This window comes from Chenopodium quinoa, unplaced genomic scaffold (genome assembly GCF_001683475.1).
Source record: "Chenopodium quinoa cultivar QQ74 unplaced genomic scaffold, ASM168347v1, whole genome shotgun sequence".
Lineage (NCBI taxonomy): Eukaryota > Viridiplantae > Streptophyta > Magnoliopsida > Caryophyllales > Amaranthaceae > Chenopodium > Chenopodium quinoa.
In genome coordinates, this window is record NW_018744633.1 from 1,252,119 (window position 1) to 1,277,015 (window position 24,897).

Consider the following 24,897-nt stretch of genomic DNA (forward strand, 5'->3'; position numbering starts at 1 on the left):
GGGCAGCGTCCGTTACGTATGCGGCCGTTACGGATGGCCATTGTTATTCGTAACGGGCACTGTCCGTTACGAATACCCCATTATTCGTAACTGACATTTTAGATGTCCGTTACGAATAACTCATTATTCGTAACAGACATTTTAAATGTTAGTTACGAATAAGGGGTTATTCGTAATGGACATCTGAAATGTCAGTTACGAATATTTTTTTTTGTATTAAAATAAGTCCTTATTCGTAACGGGCACCTAAAACGCCCGTTACAAATAAGTGATTATTCGTAACTGATATCTTAAATGTCCGTTACGAATAGAGTTTTATTGTATATAATTTAACACTTATTTGTAACGGGCAACAAAAGTGCCCGTTACGAATAACTGGTTATTTGTAACTGACAATTTTGCTGCCCGTTACAAATAATTATTAAATTAAATTTTCGTTTTATTTAATTTCGACAGCATGTATTTATATATAATTAATATATATTAATTAAAACCTGTTATAATATACCTGTTCCTGTGAATAAGCAATTATACCGAACAATCTTTCATAAAAATTAATACGACGTAATATAAAAACTGAAGTAGTAACACATTACAAATAAAAACTTGTATAAATTTATCCAACATATACAACAACACTAAAAATATTACGTTGTTCTACCTAAGCTAATAGTTATGCATTCAATAAATATTTACTTCTAAAGTATTGCGCCCATTGTTCTCGAACCACATTCAACTCGTCAACATCATACGGGGCGGTCCTTGGACAAAAATCCTATTGAAAAAAAAAACATATGAAAGAGGTTAAATAAAAACAATCCATAATAAAAACAATCATTAAAATAAATGTGATGAACCAAATTATAGAAATAAAACTCATAATATAGAAACAAAACACATAACATCCTTAATTGACTTATATTTTGATTTCTATGAGTTGAAATCAATAAAAAGTTAACATTTACTCACTTTTGGGAGCGTATAGAGCCAAAAAGGCTTCAAAATTGTGCTAAAGGACTTCTATCTTTCCCATCTTTCAAGTATTTGTTCAAATTAACACAATGTAACACATAACATCCTTAATTATCTTATTTTTTGGTTTCTATGAATTGAAATCAATGAAAATTGACCACTACCTCACTCCTAGGAGCGTATAGAGCCAAAAAGGCTTCAAAATTGCCTAAGGGACTTCTACCTTTCCCATCTTTCAAGTATTTGTTCAAATTAACACAATATAATACTTAACATCCTTAATTACCTTATATTTTGGTTTCTATGAATTGAAATCAATGAAAATTGACCATTATCTCACTCTTGGGAGCTTATAGAGCCAAAAACGCTTCAAAATTGTCTAAGGGACTTCTACCTTTCCCATCTTTCAAGTATTTGTTCAAATTAACATAATATAACACATAACATCCTTAATTACCTTATATTTTGGTTTCTATGAATTGAAATCAATGAAAATTGACCATTTACTCACTTTTAGGAGCGTATAGAGCTAAAAAGGCTTCAAAATTGCCTAAGGGACTTCTACCTTTCCCATCTTTCATGTATTGGTGAATTAACACAATATAACACTAAACATCCTTAATTACCTTATATTTTGGTTTCTATGAATTGAAATCAATGAAAATTGACCATTATCTCACTCTTGGGAGCGTATAGAGCCAAAAACGCTTTAAAATTGCCTAAGGGACTTCTACCTATCCCATCTTTCAAGTATTTGTTCAAATTAACACAATAAAACACATAACATCCTTAATTACCTTATATTTTGGTTTTTATGAATTGAAATCAATGAAAATTGGCCACTATCTCACTCTTGGGAGCATATAGAGCCAAAAACGCATCTAAATTGTCTAAGGGACTTCTACCTTTCCCATCTTTCAAGTATTTGTTCAAATTAACACAATATAATACTAAATATCCTTAATTACCTTAGGGCTTGTTTGGCATTATTTTTTGTTTTGAGTTTTGTTTAAAACAAAAAAACCAAAAACTAGAAAAAGGTGTTTTCACTTTTCTGTTGTCAGTTTTCAAAATTAGCATGATTTTAATAAGTTTGACTAAATTTTTATTCATTATATGACATATATCATACACTATTAAAATACAAAAAACCAAAAAACTGAAAACCGCAACAATGCCAAACGAACCCTTATATTTTGGTTTCTATGAATTGAAATCAATGAAAATTGACCATTTACTCACTTTTAGGCACGTATAGAGCCAAAAAGGCTTCAAAATTGCCTAAGGGACTTCTACCTTTCCTATCTTTCATGTATTGGTTCAAATTAACACAATATAACACTAAACATCCTTAATTACCTTATATTTTGGTTTTTATGAATTGAAATCAATAATAATTGACCATTATCTTACTCTTGGGGGCGTATAGAGCTAAAAAGGTTTCAAAATTTGCAAAAAAAAATTACTAACCTCTTCTAAGACACCTTTGCACTTCAAGTAAAGGGATACAAATACGCGTTTCAAGGAGGAAATTTGAGAAGAAAATGCACTTACATGATGGTTGTTTTGACTACAGAAGAGTAGCTTGCCCCACTAGCTTTCAAAATTTCACCCATGTTTTTGAGAACCTGAAATGTAAGATGACTTGAATTATTAACACCTCTATCACTTTAGGGCCCAAAATATGAGATTTTTTTTAAAAGAACTAATTGAAATAAAAGTTGAAAGTCTAGATATGCCAAACTCACGAACCATATACTGCCCCTACCTCGATACTGTGCTGGAAGCAAGAACACTAGAGGTCTACAATAATTGTAGAATGCCTAAAAGTTCATTCAAAATGATAATCTAAATGCATGTTTGGCAAATAATTGGCAATTTGCAAATAGCTCACTTGCATACATCAAACTACAGTTTGTAAAAGGAACATGTTTATCTTCATGGCAAATGAAAGCCGACCAACTTATTCACATCAAAAGCAGTATTTTTGAACCAGCAGTTTGCTACAGTTTTAGGCATTTCATTGAGCACAGAAAAACAAAATTTGGGTTTACAATGCAGACAAGTGACAAGCATTTGATAAATTGATACTACTCAGCCACTGAAGCGAATTTAATATGGGCACTTTGACAGTTTGACTCATTGAGCATCATATTTGTCTTAGCTAATATTGATTAATAGGAATAAGCAAATGACCCGTTGTAGAGCATTGAGATATGCCTTTACTAAGCATATATTATCAGCACAAGATAGTTTAAAGAACTTTTCTTTGGCAAACAGTACCCCACCTCCCAGTCTCCCATCCTAACCAAAAGAATGCTGCACAAGTAGAGTAGTTAGCAGCGAAAAAGGAGATGCATTAACAAGCTTGTCAAGGCAAAACTTCCTTTATTAAATGTATATAAATATATAATTACACTCATAAATCCGTCATTCCGTCCATCTACTGTCCAGTGATTGAGTCATCACGGGTCCTTCACAATTACAAGACTTTTAGACCCCCAGCATACTTGTACAAAAGAATGATTTCCTAATAGTAGAGCTATAACAAATCTTTAAGTTACCGTGTCAGTTTGCAAAAATTTTCATTACCTGCTCAGTTTGTTCCTCCACATTTTCTGATACAAAATTTCCCGTCTGCATTCAAACAGGTATTGTTTACATTAGTAAGCAAGAACAATTACAAGAGCACAAACTGACAAAATTAGCTGGAAATAATCAGATTTGAAACTCAAACCTCAGGCACAAGACCCAGAACACCAGATACAAAGAGCATGTTGTTTGCTTTAATGGCTTGAGAATATGGTCCCAATGCCGCACGAGCCTTGTCTGTTTGAACAACTTCCTTTAAACCTACATAAGCGGAAATGATAACACACTCATAAATCATCACTAGTTAAGAAAATGCGATCACAAATTCACAACCATACAGACTAGAAAACCCAACAGCCAACATGCAAATGAAAGAGGATACTATCACAGTATAACTCTGTCTTAATTTGAGTACAAAGGAATTTCCTTCTAAGAACATCACGTTAGAAACACAAGAAATTTCAAGCTTTGCTCCTATTAATTAAAGAAAACAATCTGGGGCCTCTGGGCATTCACCTGATTTGGAGTGGTTTCAACAAGAAGCTTCTTCGACTGTGTGTCAAGTCCGAGCCACTGCTCCAATGAATTCAGATTATCACACAGTTAAGAAGGGGTAAAAGAAGAAAGGTCAACTAAAGGTTTCTAAGACTGAAACTTACCACCCATCCAGAACCTTATGTTTCAAAGTCAAATGGTTTGCATTGGAAGTTCGGGACCCGAGTCAATCAAGTTCAACAAAATGTCTTACAAGCTGCTGCCCCTAAACCTTCACCACACTTCACCTTACCCTACACACCAACACAACCAAAACACATCTCCCCTGCTTCCATCTCCACCACACTCAACCACAACAGCCGCAAACCACCACCTTCAGCCACTCAAATCACCAACCACCACCTTCAGCCACTCAAATCACCAACCTTCACCTTCAGCCACCTTTAACAGCAGCCACTACCACCACCACGCAAACCACCAGTCCACCACTGCTTTCCCCAAATTCACCAACTGCCAGCCGCAACTCCAATCAGCCCACCAACACCAATAAGCGCAATTCTCTCCTGTTCTACCACCACCACACAAAACCGCAACCACCTGAACCACGCCCTTCCCCTGTTTCCACTCGCAACAACAACAATCATCAACCAATTCACCACCTCACCTCCAACCAAACCCACGCAAACACCACCCACCAATCAGAGAAGCATAATTTGGGGAAAAAAATAAAACCTATAATTAAGTAATTGCAATTAAGCAAATGGAAAATAGTAAAATCAATCAATTAATTTGGGGAAAAAAAAAATAAAACCTATAATTAAGTAATTGCAATTAAGCAAACTGAAACAAGGGTTACGAAATTGGGGGAGGAGAGAGAAAGAGTACGTTTTAATGGAGAACTATGAGCGCTTCAATGGAGAACTCAGATAGCGCTTCAATGGAGAACTCAAAAAGCCCTTCAATGTCGGAGTGCGCTTCAATAATGGAGAACTCGGAGTGCGCTTCAATAATGGAGAACTCAAAGTGCGCTTCAATGGAGGAGAAGAGTGAGAATGAGAGGAGCAAAAGATTGAACTGAGCTTGGAGCTCCTTCAATGGAGTTGAGGGAGGTGAGGACGACGACCTTGCGCGCGGGAGCTGCTTCAATATTGGAGAGAGAAAGTGGAAATTTTTTGACAGAGGGGAGTGAGAAAGGGGAAAGTAAAAATTTAGGGCTTACTTTAAAACCTTATTCGTAACGGACACCCCCATGTTAGTTACAAATAATAAGGTCAAAATTCTGTTGACTTTTTTTATTTGTAACCGGCAATATTTGTTGGTTATGATTAGTTAGTTAATCGTAACGGGCAGAATAATGCCTGTTACAAATAACAACTTATTCGTAACGGGCACCAATCTGTCCGTTACGAATAACCACTTATTCGTAACGGGCACTAATTTGTCCGTTACGAATAACCCTTTTCCTTGCCCAATTCACAACTTTTTTGTAACGGACATTGAATTTGCCCGTTACGAATGAGTTAATTGTAACGAAAAATCATATGTCCGTTACGAATAGCTTGTTACAAATAAGATTTTTTCCACTAGTGTATTTCAGAAGTTGAGTGGGAGCTTTGGTTGCCACAAGATTGGATAGAGTCTACCTATTTAATTAGGAATGTGTCTTGGCCCCTTGAAGAGGGAGAATTCAGAAAATGCATGGCCGTGCTCAAATGGATTACATAGTAACCCTTTGTTTTGCAATTCTCACTCAGTTTTCAAGAAAAGATTTGTAGACTAATATGATCTCGACATGAGATGCAATCATATTATCAAATCGACACACATTGACTTAAGGAATTTGAATATTACGCACTTGTCTCAGACAAGTGGGAGATTGAAGGAGTTATGACTTCGATAAGTGCAATTACTAGATATATCAAGGATCACTATTATGGAGATAATAAGTTCATTCTATAGGGTCGTCAATGTTTGGTGTTAGATATGACAATTGATCTTTGGGCTAGCTTAATGGCCCAAAGCCTTATAGAATGGATCCTACAAGGTCACACATAAGAGTATTGGGTTAAACAAGTTAGAGGCCCATTATTGGGCCTCACGAGTACATGACATACCATGTTGATAATTGGGCTTGGATAGTTAGAAGAGTCTAATGGGTTTTGGACTTGACATGGTTTTATTTCTAGATATGATCTATAAATATAAACCATGCCTAGGGTTGCATGACAACAACTGACATACAGTGAATTGTCACACAAGCAACCAGGTTTCCCAAAAACCCTAACTCTCTCTCTCTCTCTCTACTCGGCCCTCTCTCTCTCCTCCCTGTCCGTATGGCCCTCCTCCTTGGGTGGCGCGTGTGGTGGTGCGTGGGTGGTGTTGTGGTGTGTTCGTGGCTCAAATCTCCGTTGAAGGTTGATTGAAGTGTTCAGTCACAACTAACTAGCATTAGTGGAGGTTTAATCCATGCTCGTGGACTAAGTAGAGGAATCACGCTTGGGGTTCTTTATCTCCCATTGTTCTTGCTCGATCGCACGTGGAATCACGCTTCAAAGGTACGATTATATGTTCTTTATGTGTTATGCATTAGATCTTGGGATTAGGTACTGTATGAATATGATTCATGTTTTTCCGCTGCTTAGTACCTATATTTCCCTACAGTTGCTGGTAGGAGTTCGGCGACGTGGGGCGGTTTTTAGGGAAGGGGAAGGCAATATTGGGTGGTGGGGTTGGTTTCGCCGGTTTTTATGTGGTGATGAAATTAAATTTTTGGGTTTTTATGTGGTGTTATAATAAAAGTTTTTTTTTGTGTTATAATCAAATTTTGGATTTTTTTGTGGTGTTATTTTCTAAAAAAACTTACAAAAGTTGTCATTCTTCTAATGAAATTTTACCCTTAAATATTAACTGGTATTTAGGGTTGTTCATCAGTCCAAGGTCGGACCGAACCGAACCGAAAATTAGAATTCTAAGAACCGAAAACTGGATCGATTAAGCTAGGACCAAACCCGAAAACCCAGACCGGACCGCTTTGGACCGATTTAAGAATTTTTTTAAAAAGAATTCTAATTTTTTATTAATTTTGATTTTTTGACTTTTACCACAAAAAAAAACACGAAATTGTTTTTTATTACCAAAAATTTTAAAAGTTAGATTTTACCACCAAAAAAAATAAAAATTGTTTTTTACCACCTGTCGTAAAAAAACCTAACAGAATATTTTAAATTCTTCTATTTCTGTGCCAAACACATCATATTTAGGGGTTTTGGGGGGCATTTTTCCCCTTCGAAACCAATTTGAGATCGGAATCGATAAAAAAATGATCGAAAATGCTTCTTTTTGTGTGATTAAAAATACCTCGGTTTGCGTGAAACACGCAAAAAGAGGCATTTCCAATCTTTTTTTTTTGTCAATTCTGACTTCAAATTAGACTTGTAGGACCAAAATGCCCCTAAATCTATGAACAACATGTTTTGCACACGAAAATCGAAGAGTTTTTTTTAACCATTAAATTTAACGGTTTTCTTGGCGGTAGGTAGTAAAAACAATTTTTAGAAATATTTTTGGTGGTAAAATACAACTTTTAAAATTTTTGGTAGTAAAAAACAATTTCGTGATTTTTTTTGTGGTAAAAGTCAAAAATCCTTAATTTTGTGGTAAAAGTCAAAAACTTTAACCTTAATTTTTTGTATGTTTAGTAAAAAAGGCTCATAAATTTAAAGTTTTCTAAGCTTATTAAGTATATTCTTAACCATTATTTAAGGTTTTATGCATATTTTTAATAAAAAATTGGTCTAGTTCAAGACCGGTTTTTATAGGGTTTTGGACCGGACCAAAAAATAAATTTCTAAACCCGAAGACCGAAAATCGGTCCGGGGTCAGTCCGATCCATTTTTTCGGTCTGGACCGATTTATGAACAGCCCTACATGTATTCATTAAATATTATACATTAAAATAAAATCAAACTCTTTACAAATTAAAAGTTACCCTTAAATGACACTAATACATTTCCAACAAGTAAAGGCTAATGCAACAGTATTTTTTTTAACGGTCGTAGTGTAATGTAACGTAACGTAACCCCAGGAAGAGCTAAAGATATTGAATGATATGATGATATCCTAAGAGCCGTTGCATTATCGTTTTTAACCTAACCCCAGGAACCTGATGTAACGATATTGAATGAAAAAGTATAAGACGTGCAAAATTCATCACTTCCCTCCATTTCTTCCCCAAATACTAAAACCCTTATTTGCCCATGTTCATATATTCCTAATTTTCCAATCATCGCATATCAATTTCACAATTGGGCTCGTTGGTTTGGAATATTAGTTCCCATTCTCCTTGCCCAATTTCATTATCAATCATACAATCAGGTAAATTAATTGATTTTCCAATTAGAACTAGGATAAATGCTGAAATTGTGTAATTGAACTGGTTTAATTTCTAACTTTCTAATAGCTTTGATTTGATATATCGACGTTGAACAAATCTAACTAGCTGATTTGTGCTTGCATACAAAGTATGTAGAATTGTTTTGGGTTTGTGGGTATGATTTGTTATAACAAGGGGTTTAATTTCATTGCCAATCTTGTGTTTTGATGAATTCAATTTTTATTTACCTATCTTTTAATAATGAAATCAAGATCAATTAAAGTTCAAATTTTTATTATGTAATGTGTCTAAAATCAAGATCACACAACCCATTAAAGAAGAATTTGGTGTTGAAATAAAATATTTTTGTTTCCCTTTTTTTATGTGGTGTTTAAAGTTTAAAACAAAACATTAGGAAGTTTGGGTGTAAAAGGAAATTTGCGTTTTTTTTGGGTGGCAAAAACAATTTTGGTTTTTTTGGGTGGTATAAGTTGAAATTTCCATTTGCAATTTGTATAATGAGATAATGGATGGTTGATTTTGTTGTCAATTTGGTTTATTGCTTGGTTTGATGGTTTCAAACCATCCAAAAGAGTGTTATTAGGGATCACGGCAAAAGAGTGTTATTAGGGATATAATTACTTGAAAGTATCTCGACTATATGCCTAGTTGATTGGAATTGTGTGTTGGTTATAGCCTTATAGGCTAGTCGAAAGGGAGTTATTTCCTAAATATTGAATTTCATTGCAACTTTTAGGTCAAAGCTTGTCAAATTTGTTATTGAGTGGTATCCAGCATTTGGGTATGGGACTTGAATGTATACTTTAAGAGAGAATAGAAAGAGAAGAGTCAATCAAAAGTAGAGACGTCCGAGAATTTCCAAACAAGGAAACTGAGAATTTAAGCTATTGTGCATTAGAACTGGAGATGAATTGGTTAAATTGAATGCATCATGATTTTAAGCATTTGTTTGGAATAAACAGTTAAGCGGCGTATGGTTGTAAATTGGTTTTATTTACAGGAGATGGATACAACTATTATAAGCATGCTGCAAACTTCAGTGGATTGGGTGACACTGGCATTTGAAGCTCCCTTTGCTCGGGCTGTTGTCTTTGGAGTACAAATTGGGGGTATCCTCTCATATCCGTACCGTTACTTTATTGAATCTAGGTATTGAAATTAATATATGCAAACTTCACCTGTAAATTTCTAAAACATTTCTTGTTTCTTTGTTTGAAGGTCATCTGTTTGTTGAAGGTCTTCTCTTTGTAGTCATCCTCTATCTTCTGTCTCAAAAGAGTTATGCACCTCCAAAGAAACCATTGACAGAGGAGGTAGGTTATTAATAATTACCATACGTTGCAAGGTTTCATTATCTGCCCCTTTTTATTATGTTATCTTCACAATTCTATTCATGAATGCTAGAGAACTTTTGTGAGAGATTTCATTAAAGGATATGTTTTGGATCCAACAAGGACCACAACTATATCATTATATTGTTCTGTATCTTGAGTGTTGTTTTGGGATTAAAGTTTCTTGTGATGGCATGTGCTAGACATTTCACACTATTAAGCGTTTTTTGTGAGGGAAATTTGTTCTCATATTTAATAGCTTGATGCTCATCTACTACTACCTGTGGTTGTTAGATACTTCGATAATTGTGTGCTCTTTGTTAATATGAGCTACTATTCAACCTAAGTGTGCTGAGCATGTTGCATTGTACCTTCAGAGTCCATGAAGATTCTTGTATGTTAGCAGGAAATAGATGGATTGTGTGTTTACTGGACTCCTGAGCCCCTTATTCCAGCTATGACAAAAGCAATGCGCCATGAACCTCCTAAACTACAGAGGTAAAGTTGATGATTTTTTTCGAGATTTGGTTCTGCTATAATAGTATCCATTGTCTGGTTGGCAAGCCATTAGATGATGTCTGTTGCAAAAGTTTGAGATGGAAAATGAAGTTTTAGAATCTTCAATGTATACCATAGCAACTGGTTTACTACGGTGTTCTTTGTGGATCTGTTGGTTTAGGTTTAGTTTGTCTTTTGAATCAAACACTATGAAGATGTTTGAGAGCTTTATCATGTTTGAGGCCTAAGTGATTAATTGATAAATGATCATTTTGATCCAGTGCTGCCGGGCCACACACAATATAAATGGCAAGGAAGTTGTAAATTTTGCATCGGCTAATTATCTGGGATGATTGGACATGAAAAATTACTTGTGGTGAAAATCTTATGCATATTATTTATATTCTACTTGCTTGTTGTATTGGTGAATCTGACTTGTTTTGTTTGACAGGATTCTTGTACATCCGCGGTAGAGAAATATGGTGTTGGTTCTTGTGGTCCTCGTGGTTTCTATGGAACTATTGGTGAGAAATATTTATTGCTCTTGGTTGAATTGACCCGTGCTAAATATGAGTTGGAAATTCATATTTGGATTCTTTGTATCATTGTATGTAATCATTTCTAATCCTCTCTGTTATTGTAGATGTGCACCTGGACTGTGATCCAGAATTGCAAAGTTTTTGGGGACGCCAGATTCAATACTTTACTCATATGGACTTTCCACCATGTTTAGCACAATCCCAGCTTTCTGTAAAAAAGGCGATGTCATTGTTGTGTAAGTATAAGAATCCTGCCCTGTTTGGCTGTTACTCTAGAATAACTAAATGCATACCTAAGGCCTGTAGTCTTTTTAAAAATTAGTTATGTGAACACAGTCCACCCTGTTTTTAGTTAAATAATAGCTCTCCCTTCTGAAAAAGTAATGAAATAGCCACTGCAAATATAATTTTGACAATGACCAGATTTTTATGAAGATTACAAGTTTCACTCGCAATCTGACTATGCTGCCTAATTATTCATATTGTTAGCTCGAACATTTTGAAATATTATTAGAATGATCTTTTTTTTTTCCCTTGTCCTAGCGTCGATTAAATGAATTATCATTATGTGTGTTCCCCCTCCCTATGTCTGGTGGATAGGCCTTTCTGTTTTCATTCTATCTGATGGTTGCTCTTCCAGGGATGAAGGTGTTCATTGGGGTATTCAAATCGGACTCCATTTGTCAAGAAGCAAAATTGTGCATTTCAAGCACAACAATATGGAATCCCTGAAAAGAACATTAGAGACAATAACTACTGAAAACAAGCGCAAGAAAACTCGACGATACATTGTAATCAAAGCAGTTTATCAGGTATGTATTTTTATTGGTCTTTCAGCTGCAAAATGTGAATCCCTGGAATTGTGCCTCTAATGTCTTGCCCACCTCTTAGAAGCTGTAATTATTGTGGGGTAAGATGGTAAGGGATATGCTTTAAATAGAATAAAGTGTAGAACATACAAAAATGGACAGAAGTGTACAGCTGGTAGAACAAAAAGAACGGAAGGATTAAATGAACTAGTGGGCCATTTTCATTTTTAGATTTGAGCGAAGAATTTATGACGGATTATAAAGGTAAGTAAGAAAACTAATTTAGGACAGGAGTGTAAAACACCTAAAGACATAGATGCTTGACCTTGAGAATGGCGTTATTGACTTGCAAAGCTTGATGCTTTCTGTATTCTAAGATTTAGGGTTTGATTGTTTTGAATTCAATCTTGTCTGCCAGATTTAAGTGATCACATGCTAGAAACTTTTGTGTTCTGAGACTAGAACCACTAAGACTGAAGGGGCAGGGGGGAATAGGCACAGTCAATCAGGTTTTGGAGATTCTTTGTTACAAACAAAATACCAGCAGGAACATTATGTTCTTTTCCTCAATATTATTTAGATTTGATTCTTTTTTCTTTTTTTTTTAATTTTTTTTGTTTTAAGTTTTAAATCTTTGGGAAATTCTCTTTGGTAGACCTCTAATATTAAACATTCTCAGTGGCCAAATGCAAAAAAAGTTATAATCCTTGGTGAACCATGTTTTAAAAAGTTTTATCAATGGTAACATTAAGCAAGGTAATTAGGAATTTCTTAACCATGGTTAACCATTCTAAGTAAAAAAAAGTTGTGATGCCTAAAATACCCCCATTTTAAAATTAATTAAAAAAAATAAAAAATAAAAAATAAAAACCACCACCCTGCCACCTCCTTCCCCACCATTCGCCACCATTCCCTCTCCCCCTCCCCCTCCTACACCAAAACCGACGCCGGCACCGGCGCCCAGCTCTACCTTCGCTGGTGCGCCGGCCTCCCCTAGTGACGCCCCGCCTCCCTCGCCCCCACCTCCTCTCTCTCCCCCCCTTTCGACCCTTCCTATTTTCCCCACCCAATGCCCACCGCCGATCATTCTAACCACCACAAAACCGACGCCCTTCCCCGACGACCCCCCCCCCTCTCTTGTTCGCCGGCCAAAAACCCTAAAAAACCCCAAAACACCAGAAAATACCCATACCCATTTAGGGTTTCGAAACCAAACCCAGGAAATGGGTTTCGGTTTTCTGGTGGTTTTGGGTAGATTTCAAGGGTTTGTGGTGGTTTTGTCGGGGAGGGGTTCGTCGAGGAGGGCTGTTGGTTTTTGTGGTGGTTTTGGGTGCGATAAGGGCCCGACGAACGGTGGTGGGGGAACTGGGAAAGAGAGGAGGTAGGGCAGGTGGTGATCGATGGGGGAAATGGGAAAGGGAGGAGGAACGGGGCCGAGGAGGGGCGTCGCCGGCCGGAGGTGGTAGAGGACAGGCGTCGCCGACCGGAGGTGGGAAGGCAAGCCGGCTAGGGGTTAGCCGCCGGCAGTGGTGCTGGTGGCTAGGTGAGGGGTTTGGGGTTTTTTTTTTTTTTTCCTTTAAAAAAATCTAAGAAGGGGTTAACCATAGGGTCAAATTAGTCATTACATCATTAGTTAACCATAGTTACGCTTAAAATGCCTAATTACCTTGCTTAATGTTACCATTGATAAAACTTTTTAAAACATGGTTAACCAAGGATAATATCTTTTTTTGCATTTGACCACTGAGAATGTTTATTATTAGAGGTCTACCAAAGAGAATTTCCCTAAATCTTTTTACTGGAGATGGTATATATATCATAAATATTTAGCTTGCTCTTTAACTCTAAAAGGTTCTCCACAAAGGTACCATTACGGATAGTAGGAAACTGATCTTACTGATGTAATTTATTATTGTGGGTTTGTGGTATCTCTCTTTTTTCTGTTTTTTTTTTTTTTTTTGAAATCTTTGATTTAACAAACATAGTATGAAGCAAAAAGTTGATATTACCTTATTTGTACCTTACAGAACTCTGGTCAAGTTGCTCCTCTAGATGAGATTGTTAAATTGAAGGAGGAATACTGTTTCCGCCTTATGATGGATGAGAGCAACTCTTTTGGTGTGCAAGGAAGTTCTGGAAAAGGCCTCACAGAGCACTTCAATGTTCCTGTATGTTCAACGTTATTGAGGTTATAATCGTTTCTCATATCTCCATAATACCCATTGTGTCATGGTTTGCAGGTTGAGAAAGTCGATATCATAACAGCTGCAATGGGTCATGCATTAGCTGCAGAAGGAGGATTCTGTACTGGAAATGCAAGTGTCATTGATCACCAGGTATTATAGATACATTATAATCTATTGTGTGGATGGCCTATCTGTGTATCGTGCAGCTGTACTTTATTGCATACTTGTGCATTTGTCAAGTGTGATTAATATGGCTTGACAACACTCAATAATTTTTTTTATATAGCTCAACAAGGAGGATATAGAATACAAATTTTGTAAAGAACACTAATGTTTAGCTAAAAAGTCCAGTATTAAAATTCTGAATTAAACCTGAGCTTGTGTTGTTTACAAGATTTGTATTCTATATCCATATCCTCATAATGAATTTATTCTGAGACTCACATATCTTTAGGTAAATACTTAGTAAGAAAAACAAATCAGATACAATCTTGTTATTTATATGCCCCCACCTAATTTATCCCACATTTTGTTGTTGCTGATCCATTGTCCTAGTCTCTTTTCCAAATTACATTACAAAAGGCTAACATGCGATTTGGTTGATGACAAGCGATTTGTTGGATTTGGTGTTTACTTGCAGCGCCTAAGCAGCTCTGGTTATGTTTTTTCTGCTTCTTTGCCTCCATACCTAGCTAGTACCAGTCTCTGCTATCGATGTGGACGATGTCTTCGAAGAAAATCCTAATCTGATCAGCAAGTTGAAGGAAAATGTTGCAAAATTAAGGACTGGTATGTTTCTGAATTTTCTGTTGCAAACTTGCAAAAGTTAGTGCATGAGCTCTGCTTTTACCGATGTGAATTGGTCCTGTAGATATTGTTGACATTGTGATTTGGTCAGTATCTATCAATGTTCACCATACTACATCTTAGGATTCATGATACATATCTATTGACTTTTTTTTTGGGTAGTAGTATGCATTATGCATACTAAATAGTACTTCCTCTTTTTTTATTTACTCACAACATTGCAATAGTGTTTATTATTCGCATACTCAACTATAATTGCATTTTGTAATTTATACTTGATAAAATATATACTCATGTGGAATCTTATTAGATTTGTTTTAAAAGCTTTTTTTTATTTTTATTTTTTTTAATTTTTACATATGTACTGTATTAAAGATATAAGCAATTGAACATGTCATATAACTAATATATAAAGTTAAACAGCGACACTTGGCGTACCAATTTTTTGCCAAGTGTCGCTCCACGTAGACAATGATTAAATAATAAAAAAATTAAGATAAAAATTAATAAAATAATAAATAAATATATTTTAGGATAAAATTGTTAGCTTAGAGTTTTATTTTCAATAAACTTCTCATGCTTCTCACGTATATAATAAACTATGACTTTTAAAAAATTTAGGATTAAAATTTAATAAAATAATGAGTAAATATATATTAGGATAAAATTTTTTAGCTTAGAGTTTTATTTTCAATAAAACTTCTCATGTTTCTCACCTATAAAATAAAATATAACTCTAAATAAATAAACCCCGACATTATGAATATGAATTCTTATTTGTTATTTGTTGTTGAATGCTTATATGGTACGAAGTATTTTAACTATAAAGTGAACCTGGGGCATCGCCCGGGGTACATACTAGTTAAAACTATTTTTATATATTTTAACAAAGGTTGTGAGTAAAAAAAAAAAAAAAAAGAGGAAGTATACCCTAGTCTCGTAGAAGCGCGTTGACAATCTTCTTAGTTCCGTGGGTTATTTTGTTTGTGCCATGTTTACTCCGTTTGGATAGCACCAACCTGCACTATATATGTATTTATGTTGGATTAGGGTCCAAGCTATTTGACTCAATTCTTGAAGCGTCTTCAGGTTTGGAATTTTAGCATTTCTATTTGGATTAGTGTCTAAACAAGGCAATAACTTATTTCTTTTTTAATGAAGTAAAGGCACTGCATGATATGAAGTATTTTGGACTATTTAGGCCAAGAACAAGATAATAGGAGATTATTAGATGAACTGATCTATATATAATCTAATATCTTTCTAGTATTGAAATTATAATTAGAAAATATTTTACTTGGTCCTTTTGGTTAGATTTTAGTGTTTCAATTTTGTTGTTCATTGATATTTTGATGTCTTTGTGACACGATTCTGTGCTTTGGATGATTTTATTACTAAAGCTTCTTACTAATGGGGCTGACTTAGTTGCAAAATCTGTTCTAAATTAGCCTATATTCTGCAGTTTGGGAAGTCTAGATATGAATTTGGAATCATAAGGCAGAATTTGAAGTTGTGTTTGGATTTGGATACGATGTTGAAAATTTATTTACTAGGATAGCCAAACACTTATCTTCTCGGTCTTCCATCTTTGTAATTCTTCTAGCCATCTAGGCTTCATGGGCTACTTGGCTGTGCTAATATGATAGTTCTTTATGTTTCAGGTTTTTCGAATTGTGAAGGTTGTAAAAACTTGGAGGCTCATGGGGAGCCTCCTAAAAGCCCAATAAAAAATAAAAAAATTCGTGTAAAAGTTGGCAATTCTACTTTCTAATAGAGTCGTTAGTTCCGCAGCTCTGGGAGAAAATTCCATTGTTTAAATATAGATAGGCAGAGTTAACAGATAAGGCCGCCCGTTCATCAACATCAATAGGTATTTGGAAAACAAAAAAAAGTTCCCGTCCCTTTTTGGGACGTGGTAATACAAAAAGAGTAGTTGCAAGTGACCCTATTTCTCCCATTGTTTTTCTAAAACTATCAAAATCCACAGGCTCTTCAGAAAAGGACATCCAGTTGCTTGAAGATATCGTTGATGAGGTATACATGCCACCGAACATTTTATTTTATGCATAGATTTGAGAATTCTGAGCTAATTATACTTCATGCAGCTTTTGGAGAAGCACAACATATTCGTTGTAACTTCCAAGCAGTCAACACTTGATAAATGTCCTATACCTGTTGGTATAAAACTATTTGTTTCTGCTGGTCATGGTGAATCTGATATAATCAAAGTTTGTGAAGCATTGAAGATGGCTGTGCCATCAGTGCTAAATAACCCTGCTGAAAGTTTGGCTTCTGAAAATTGAAGTGGGATTGTTTTCTGCTTGTGGATTAAAAGCTTGAGATATAGTAAACAAGACCCCCTATTAGAGACTCCTGCAAAATATTTTTAACTGAGGTTGCTGAAGAATACATACTTGCCATTTAACAATATGTCCTCTGGAAGTAACGGAAACATGGGGTTGGCATCGCGATGTGGAAAGTTTAGGGAAACTCGGAGTTTTGTAAATCTGAGATGTTGTACGAGGGAAGTAGTTTCAAGTACAATGTTTCCATAACTTGTCATACTCTTGGGGTTGGCTCTTTCAGGTCTGGCATATTTGGTAGATTGATTTATCTTCCTAGAGTCCAAGAAAAGTATGCAAGTATAGTGAATGTGATTTTAAACCATTTTATGTAGTCTTCAAGTTCTTGACCAATTTTATATTTTTCTTCACATTGTGTCGTTAATGTATAAACCTTAGTTCATTATAGCTCAAATGATTTTTTTACTACATAATCTATTCTGTTACAGTTCATTATAGCTCAAATGATTTGTTTACTACATAATCTATTCTGTTACTGGGTCATTAGTATTGTTGGTGGTGAATATCTAATATTTATCGGCAAGAGAATCTTAACTTCTTGTTACTCAAGGCAACACAATTTCAGAAAATATATTGTCAAGTTTCTGACTATATGAGATGAAAATTTTAATTCACGGAGTACCAAGAGATAATGCAGATTGGAAAAACACAAGTATTGTTTTTGAACTGCATATTTCCTTTATAGACTTGAAGTAATTGTTGTAAAAATAAGTGTTTTAAAGGCTATAAATACTAGAATGAGTAATGTAATTGTTTGATCAGAAGGAAGATAGTGTGCGTGATTCGTCATTGACTTTGAAAACGGATTCCGACGCAATTAGGGTGCACATTGTATCACCGGTACGTTCCCTAAGGTTACACACCACTTTCACTCTAAGGCATTTTAGAGTAAGAGGTGGAGTCAAAGTAAACTTATTCCCAAAAAACAAATGTGTTTAGCTAATTTTGTGTATCATCTACATGCAAGAAGAAAAATAACCATGCCAAATTTATAAGCAAAGATGGAGTTTTAAGAGAATGAATCTAGACATCAAAGGGTGATTAAATCACCGTAAACATCCACTTTAATGGGAGGTTACAAGAGAATCCAAGAGATGTAGGAAGAATGCCAAAAGCCGAATGTATGTAGTTATGAAAAAGTATACTCCACAACCCACTTGTAAACAATCGTTGTTAGACACAACCTACTTGTGGAGTAGGCTGATTTTTCTTATAAAATAGATAGATATAAAAAGTCTACTCCACAACCCACTTGTGGGCAACTGTTGTAGGCCACAATCTCTCTTAGTAGAGTATACTAGTCGACTACCAAAAAGCATGGTTTTACCCTCTTTAATCCAATAGTGATTACTTGTAGCTTGAACGTGTGTTGTAATTCTAACCCTCCACTACTCCAGCATTGATAAATTCATAAATTTACTAAATAAACTTGAATATTATATTTACCAAACAAATCCGAATACAAAGTTACTTTTTTGCAAACTAAAAAAAACAATAAATTAAGCTTATTCAAATTATTTTAGAGAGAAATTGTTTGAGAGCTATATTTTACGAATTTCATTAGGTTGAGATCTAGAAAATATAATTAAAGAAATATTATTATTTGAAAGAATTTGTAACCAAACTAGAAGATTTTTAATTAAATTAGTCTCTTCAAATATCAAATATCAAATATCAAATATCAAATGTAAATTTTAATTTTTTTTTTTTAGATTAAAATTATAAAAGCAAGCTTAAAATAAAGGCGTTGTAAAATTTCTTTCCAGGAACTGCGCATATGCAATTGAATCTCCAATTCTCCAAAAACTGGTCTAACATGCACATTAGTCATAATAGCTAGCGGAGTCGATCATTGGTAAACCAGATATACAAATTCGGTTTACCAAAAATACAGTTGATTGATTGCATAATAAACGAAAAAAGAAAAACCTGCTTCTTCCAACTAGTCCTAATACATATACATCGACAAAAGGATTCTTGGATGGCATTACTAGTTTTTTCATCAGGCACCAATATACTGATAACAGAATGCTGCAAAAATCTCTTCGATCACCAAGTACAAGATTTGCAGACTCATCAGGCTGCTCCAACAAGAAGCGCCTTCATAACTGCTGCAGAACATCGAAACATAATCAACTTTATGGATATCAAGCGAAAGAAACAAACCATATTAAGTCGAAAAATCAAAGAAAAAGAAACTTGCCTGTATCAGCACGTCATTTCTGTGGCTTCTTCCACAAAACTCCGATCTTTTTCAGGACGTTGCCATTTTTCTTCTTGAAGGAATCGTCATCATAGTCATCCATGTATGGTGAGCTATGTCTTCCCCTGATAGGACTATACTTGTTATCTAAAGGCAATGATCCGGTTCTCTCCACATATTTCCCATTGCTCCCAGGAGACAGCATAGAAGCAGCCGCTTCTGCTGCCTTTCTCCACTGATCAGACTGCACTTTAAGTCTTCTTAGCTCTGCCTCCATCTCTGAATTTGTGGCCTGAGCTGCCTCTAGTTGCTCAACAACCCTTGCTGCTTTCCTGTTACTCTTATCTACTTCTTCCATCATGTACCCAAGCTTTGTCACAGCATCTTGTTCAGCAGCTCGGGAGGCATCCACCTCAGCCGCAACTTGGTCATTTTCAACACTCTTGTCCATTTCATGTTTACTGATCTCTAACTTCAGTATTTCGTTCTCCTCTGAAATGCTCTGTAGTTCTGTCTCCTTATCCATCAAATTTGACCTTAAATCGGCTACGTCTTCCCTCAGTCTTTTCAGCTCATTCTCCACTTCCTGTTCTCTTTGGCATGCCAAAGATTTCTCAAGTTTTAGATTCAAGCTATCATTCTCATCTGATATGCCTTGCAATTCAGTTTCCTTGTCCATTAGGTTTGCCTTCAGCTCTTCGATACTTGCACTAGCATTTTTCAGCTCCACTTCCAGCTCAGCCTCTCTTAGCCTAGATTGCATCTTCATCTGCTCTAAGAGATCAGAAGCATTTCCAATCTGCGTGCTGCTGTGAGAACGCTCATCATTGTATCTTATCTCAGCAGCTTCTAATGCAGATTTAAGCTGCCTCACATCGGACTTTGCGGCCTGCAGTTCTATTTGAAGCTGACTGACATCCTCTGGCAATATCTGATCACCAACGGATTCAAGAGAATTTACACTGCTGAGATTCATGAGATCTGCATTAAGACCTTTGACAACACCTTCAAGAAAGAATACGCGAGCCTTTGACTGTTCTAATTCAGAAACAAATGCATTGTAAGCCTCCGTGGATCTGTTGACATCTGATCTGAGGGCATTGACAGTCTCCTTAGCTGCTTCTAGTTGCAGTAAGGTTTCCCTGACTAGATCCTGTGCTTCAGCTTCAGATACTCGAGAGTCTTTCAGCTCTTGTTTCATGATTTCAAGGACCGAGACAGTTTCAGTCAAGTTATCTTTCAAGCTTTGGAGCTCAGCAGCTGTTTCACTTTGTTCAACCTGTACATCACCAGATTCAGTGACCTTCTCAAGATGCAGCTTGAGCCTCTCAATCTCCTCCAAGGCTGAGGCTAATGCAGCTGAATCCGCAGAGTGCTGCTGACGAACAGACTCAATCTGAGATTTCCATTCATGCTCCTTATCCTCTGAAATGTTCTGCAGATCTACAATATTTTCTTCCTTAGAAGCAAGAAGTTGACAAAGTTGCTTCTGATTTTCTTCCAGTTTCGAAGAGACATCAGCTAGCTGCCTTTTTGATTCCTCTGCATCTTCCTGAGCCTCCTTTTTCACCGATTCAGAAGCAACCAGTTGGTCTTTTACCTTTTTCAGATCATCATGGAGTTTGGAAATTTGGGACTCTAATTCTGACAATTTGCTAGGGCGTTTCTTCTACACGTCGAATGCAACATAAAAAAGTTAACGAATAATTCAAAAATTGCTAAAACTCAACTTGTGTGTCCATGTTAGTTGTTGGGAGTGGGGTGGAAGGTAGCATTTGAACAGAAAAAAACCAGGAAATAAAAAGAAGTTGCACCATGATAAAGAAGCAGCATGGAGAGCCATTACAAAAATGAAAAAAAAAAAAAAAAAAAAAAAAAAAAAAAAAAAAAAACCTTCTAAATTAATTTTCATGTAATATTTTGTATATGCATAAAGATAGATAAATGAATAATTAAAAAGAACTGTGATTTGTTTACCTAAAGTGGAGGAATAATTAGTTAGAGTACCTCAGAAATTGGGCTCCTTGGTGATCTACGCTCAATTACTTTTGGGCTCCTATTTGGAGTCTTTGCAGTTGCATTACTTGACGGAGATGAGGAGGTCGGTTCAACAGGATTTATTTTTAGCTGTCTGGCCGGTCGTGCAGAGACTTTTTGAGGAGACTCCTTGGGGCTTCCTCTGTTTCGAAGGAGAGAGGAGAAGAAAGATTGATAGTAAGTAAACATGTACTGTACATAATAGACGCATTAAAAAAAACCATTGTGATCTGGTAATAAAGATGTAAAAGTGCAAGATTGACTCAACATTAGTAGCCACATATAAAACAAATAGGAGAAAACAAATATCCCAATCTTGGCTATGAGTTTCTATTAGGAACAGAAAAACTGAAATTTTGACAACGACAAACACAGAAAATTAGCTAAACAACTCTAAAATGAATACCAAAAATACACAAATAGGGATTAGACTATTAGAGAGTGGAAGTAAAATTATTTGGACGCTAGATCAAGGGTGAAAATGACACTAAGGTGCAAAGTGTTTTATCAGCTTAATCTCAAAAATAGTGGAGTTAGTAATAAAAAATACTAATCTGAAGGATAAACATAGCACATTAAACCAGCATCTCAGACCATTTGCTATTAATTTGTCCCCTGGACTAGACTTGTAGCCATCTCACTCTGATTCAAAGATATCAATAAGCTAATTGATTTGTTAAACTTTATGAAATGAAACATCCAGCCCTTGTGAAACTCTATGAAAACAATTATACAGGCAGAATCCCTTCTTTTCGGATTGCCACAGGATATATAGTTAAGCCCGAGTTGTTCCACTACCAATCAACCTTCATGGTTATTAGTAACCTTAACTAAATGTTTCCGTCCCTGTCTTACTCTAATCAAAACCAAAAGCAGATACAACCATAAAGCAGAAATAAGCAATTGGCAAAAGTTATCATATAGCATAACAAAGAAAACAACGTATCAGCAAGATATTTCAAAAATGAGAACAAGATAGCTATTCAAATTTCAACACGAGCAAAATTGGATTACAACCAAAGATATTCACTCGCGACCAAAGATCAAAACAATTTACAAACAACTTGTTTCGATGCGCAGTCAGTAAACCATTTTATACATTTCTAACCTCTAAAATCACTTTCACATTCAGTCATACACACAACGAATTAGCACTCAAAAAATTGAAACTCGCAACCAAAGATCAAAATACTTTACAAACTTGTTTCAATGCGCAACCAGTAAACCATTTTATATATATCTAACCACTAAACCAACTTCATATTCAGCAGCTATACATACAACGAACTAAAACTCGAAATCCAAATCTCCGATAAGTTATGAGCACAAGAAAACACTCAAGGGATTATGATACCATACCTTCACATTATATACATTTCTAACCTCTAAACTACCTTCACATTCAGTAATATATACAACGAACTTAAACTCGAAAACCCGAAACACGAACACGATGAGTTTAGCACAAGAAAACACTCAAAAGGATTATGATACCATACCTTGCCTTGGCAGTCTGCATAATGAATCTCAACTTCCCCCCTTAAACACAACACAAGGTGTAAATTGGCAAATGGAGGTAGTAGTGTTAGATCTTCACACAATTAATACTGTTTTGGACCCACAAATTCTGCCACAAACAGAAGCACAGAAATCACAAAACACATATATCAATCAATAATAACCCAACAAAAAAAAAACAAAAAAAAAAGAACCCAATGCATATGCAAATGAATGATGGAATTTAATATGAACTCACCAAGAAACATAGCAATTGAGTAACTGATAATATTATCATAAATTCATTATAATGTGATTAGTAATTTTTTTATTTTATTTTATTTTTTTGCTTTTTTCAAAAATATTGAATGTTTTCCAACGGTTCTATAAAAGCAACCATTATTGTAAGCACGAGGGAGTAGGTATAGTAATGTGCAAGAGTGACAGTAACTGCTCAGGTATATTTTCTAAAAATACCCTTGATGAATTGGCCAACAAAGGACCCACCAAAAGGGTAAATTTGGAATAAAGCTCAATATTTGGTAGAATTATGGCCGAGAATTAAGGCACAATGGCACATGTCAATGTAACCATACTGTAACATCAGATTTTTTATTTTCATTCATGGCCTACAGCTCTACATATATTAAAATATTATATGAAATTCTATTTTGTTTGAATATCAGGAAAAAAACAAATCATTTATGAACAAAAAGGAAGTTCAACTTTGTTCAGATTTTTATTGTAGTTTAGTTCCTTTTCTTAGCAGATTTTAGAGATAAACTTACAACACATAAATCACTTCAAATATCAAGTAAGTTGAGATTAACCACAAAGACGTAGACGGGATTCGATCTGACACAAGACACATGTACTTAATGCTCTAAGCCTCTAACCATCTAAAGTAGTAAACATCCAACATAATAACCCACATTATGACCCTGATTAATAACTTTTTACTTAAACAGTTACATGAAGAAAAAAAATTAACCTTTAACGGTTGAAAGGGTATCATCATTACACTTTATACAAACCCTAAACTATTCCAAAAATACATTATTTTTTAGAAAGCAAAAACAAAAAATCATTAAATAAACAAAACCCATTAAAAAAGCAGAAAAATCTTGAACACCCATTTAATCTACTTCACTTAAAAAGCTAAAAATCCTGTTTTTTTTCCTCTGTTTTTAAGCTCAAAAGCAGGAAAAACAAAAGCAAAAAAAATAGAAAAATAATAAATAAGAATAAATGTAATGCTAAAATAAAATAAAATTAGTTACCTGAAGAAAAATGCAGGAGTTCTTAAAAATGCAGAGAAAAAGTGAGAAAGAGTGAAGATGAGAGAGAATAAGTGAGATAAGGACTGAACTTTGTAGAGAAGTAGTAAAAGAAGTGAGTAGGGGGAGACAGTAGAAGGGGCGCGGAGTTAAAATTGTCGTTTCCCAAAGCTTATTTTTCAAAAATTATGTCATTTCTAACTACTCTTTCACGTCCGCAAACCCTCTTTCCTTTTGCTACTTTCCAATGTCAACATTTTAAACCACCCTTAGAGCGTACAAGTATTTGTTTTTTTTTTACTACTTCCGTCCTCGATTAATACTCACTTTTGAAGAAAAATCACGAAAAATAAGGAGAATTATAGAAAGTACATTGAAAAGGTAAATTTACAATGAGTATGCAAAAAAGTAGATAGAGAAAATAATTAAAGTACATGGGTTAAATTTGCACAAATATTTTTGCAAATATTATAGAATTTTGATAAAAAAAAATAATATTAATAGTATTTGAAAAAAAGCGAATGTGACTAACATTTTGAGTCACTAAATATGGCAAAAGTGATTATCCTTCGGGGACGGAGGGAGTACTATTTTCTCCGTATTTTAATACGGAATAATTGTTACACTTTGATTGACATACATTTTTAGTCAATTTAATTGATTTAAATAAAATAAGAGATAAGTAGGATAATTTGAGTATTAAAAAATTATAAAAAAAATAGTGGAGTTACGGAGTAATAATTTATTGAAAAGTAATGAATGTGAGGGAGAGAAATAATTAAAAAAAAAAGTGAGAACTATGGAAAGAGAAAAATCTAATACTCCCTCCGTCCCAAAAAGAACGACCCATTTGGCCAAAACTTTGTCCCAAAAAGAATGACCCATTTGCATTAAAACA

The 24,897-nt window shown here is 35.0% G+C and overlaps 1 protein-coding gene, 1 long non-coding RNA gene and 1 pseudogene across 4 annotated transcripts; 1 reads left to right on the plus strand and 2 right to left on the minus strand.

The window, feature by feature from the left end:
- Positions 1-528: 528 nt before the first annotated feature.
- LOC110700924 lies at positions 529-5,321 on the minus strand. The gene is made up of 7 exons (XR_002507285.1): positions 4,945-5,321; positions 4,224-4,791; positions 4,081-4,137; positions 3,710-3,825; positions 3,565-3,609; positions 2,527-2,600; positions 529-775 (listed from the first exon to the last, which is right to left on the minus strand). It is a non-coding gene; the product is annotated as an uncharacterized LOC110700924 (long non-coding RNA).
- Positions 5,322-8,201: 2,880 nt separating this feature from the next.
- LOC110700925 lies at positions 8,202-17,418 on the plus strand (annotated as a pseudogene).
- A 1,306-nt stretch (positions 17,419-18,724) lies between these two features.
- Positions 18,725-24,289, minus strand: LOC110700926 (interactor of constitutive active ROPs 3-like). Of its 3 annotated transcripts, none has more exons than XM_021878492.1 (5): positions 24,003-24,289; positions 22,725-22,852; positions 21,196-21,367; positions 19,189-20,857; positions 18,725-19,093 (listed from the first exon to the last, which is right to left on the minus strand). In XM_021878492.1, the coding sequence occupies exons 2-4, from the start codon at positions 22,742-22,744 to the stop codon at positions 19,202-19,204; spliced, it is 1,848 nt and encodes a 615-aa protein (XP_021734184.1). In that variant the 5' UTR covers positions 22,745-22,852; positions 24,003-24,289; the 3' UTR covers positions 18,725-19,093; positions 19,189-19,201. The 3 variants fall into 3 exon arrangements, with proteins under 3 accessions (XP_021734184.1, XP_021734182.1, XP_021734183.1); XM_021878490.1 differs by having other exon boundaries at positions 18,725-19,096; XM_021878491.1 differs by lacking the exon at positions 24,003-24,289 and adding an exon at positions 22,982-23,257 and having other exon boundaries at positions 18,725-19,096.
- Between the last annotated feature and the right edge of the window lie 608 nt (positions 24,290-24,897).

Excerpts from the sequence above, each read along its gene's own strand:
- LOC110700926 (XM_021878492.1), bottom strand. The coding sequence starts at position 22,744 with ATGCAGACTGCCAAGGCAAG. Across the intron at positions 21,368-22,724 it reads ATGCAGACTGCCAAGGCAAG|AGGAAGCCCCAAGGAGTCTC; the intron begins GTATGGTATCAT and ends CCTTCGAAACAG. Across the intron at positions 20,858-21,195 it reads CAAGGAGCCCAATTTCTGAG|AAGAAACGCCCTAGCAAATT; the intron begins GTACTCTAACTA and ends TTCGACGTGTAG.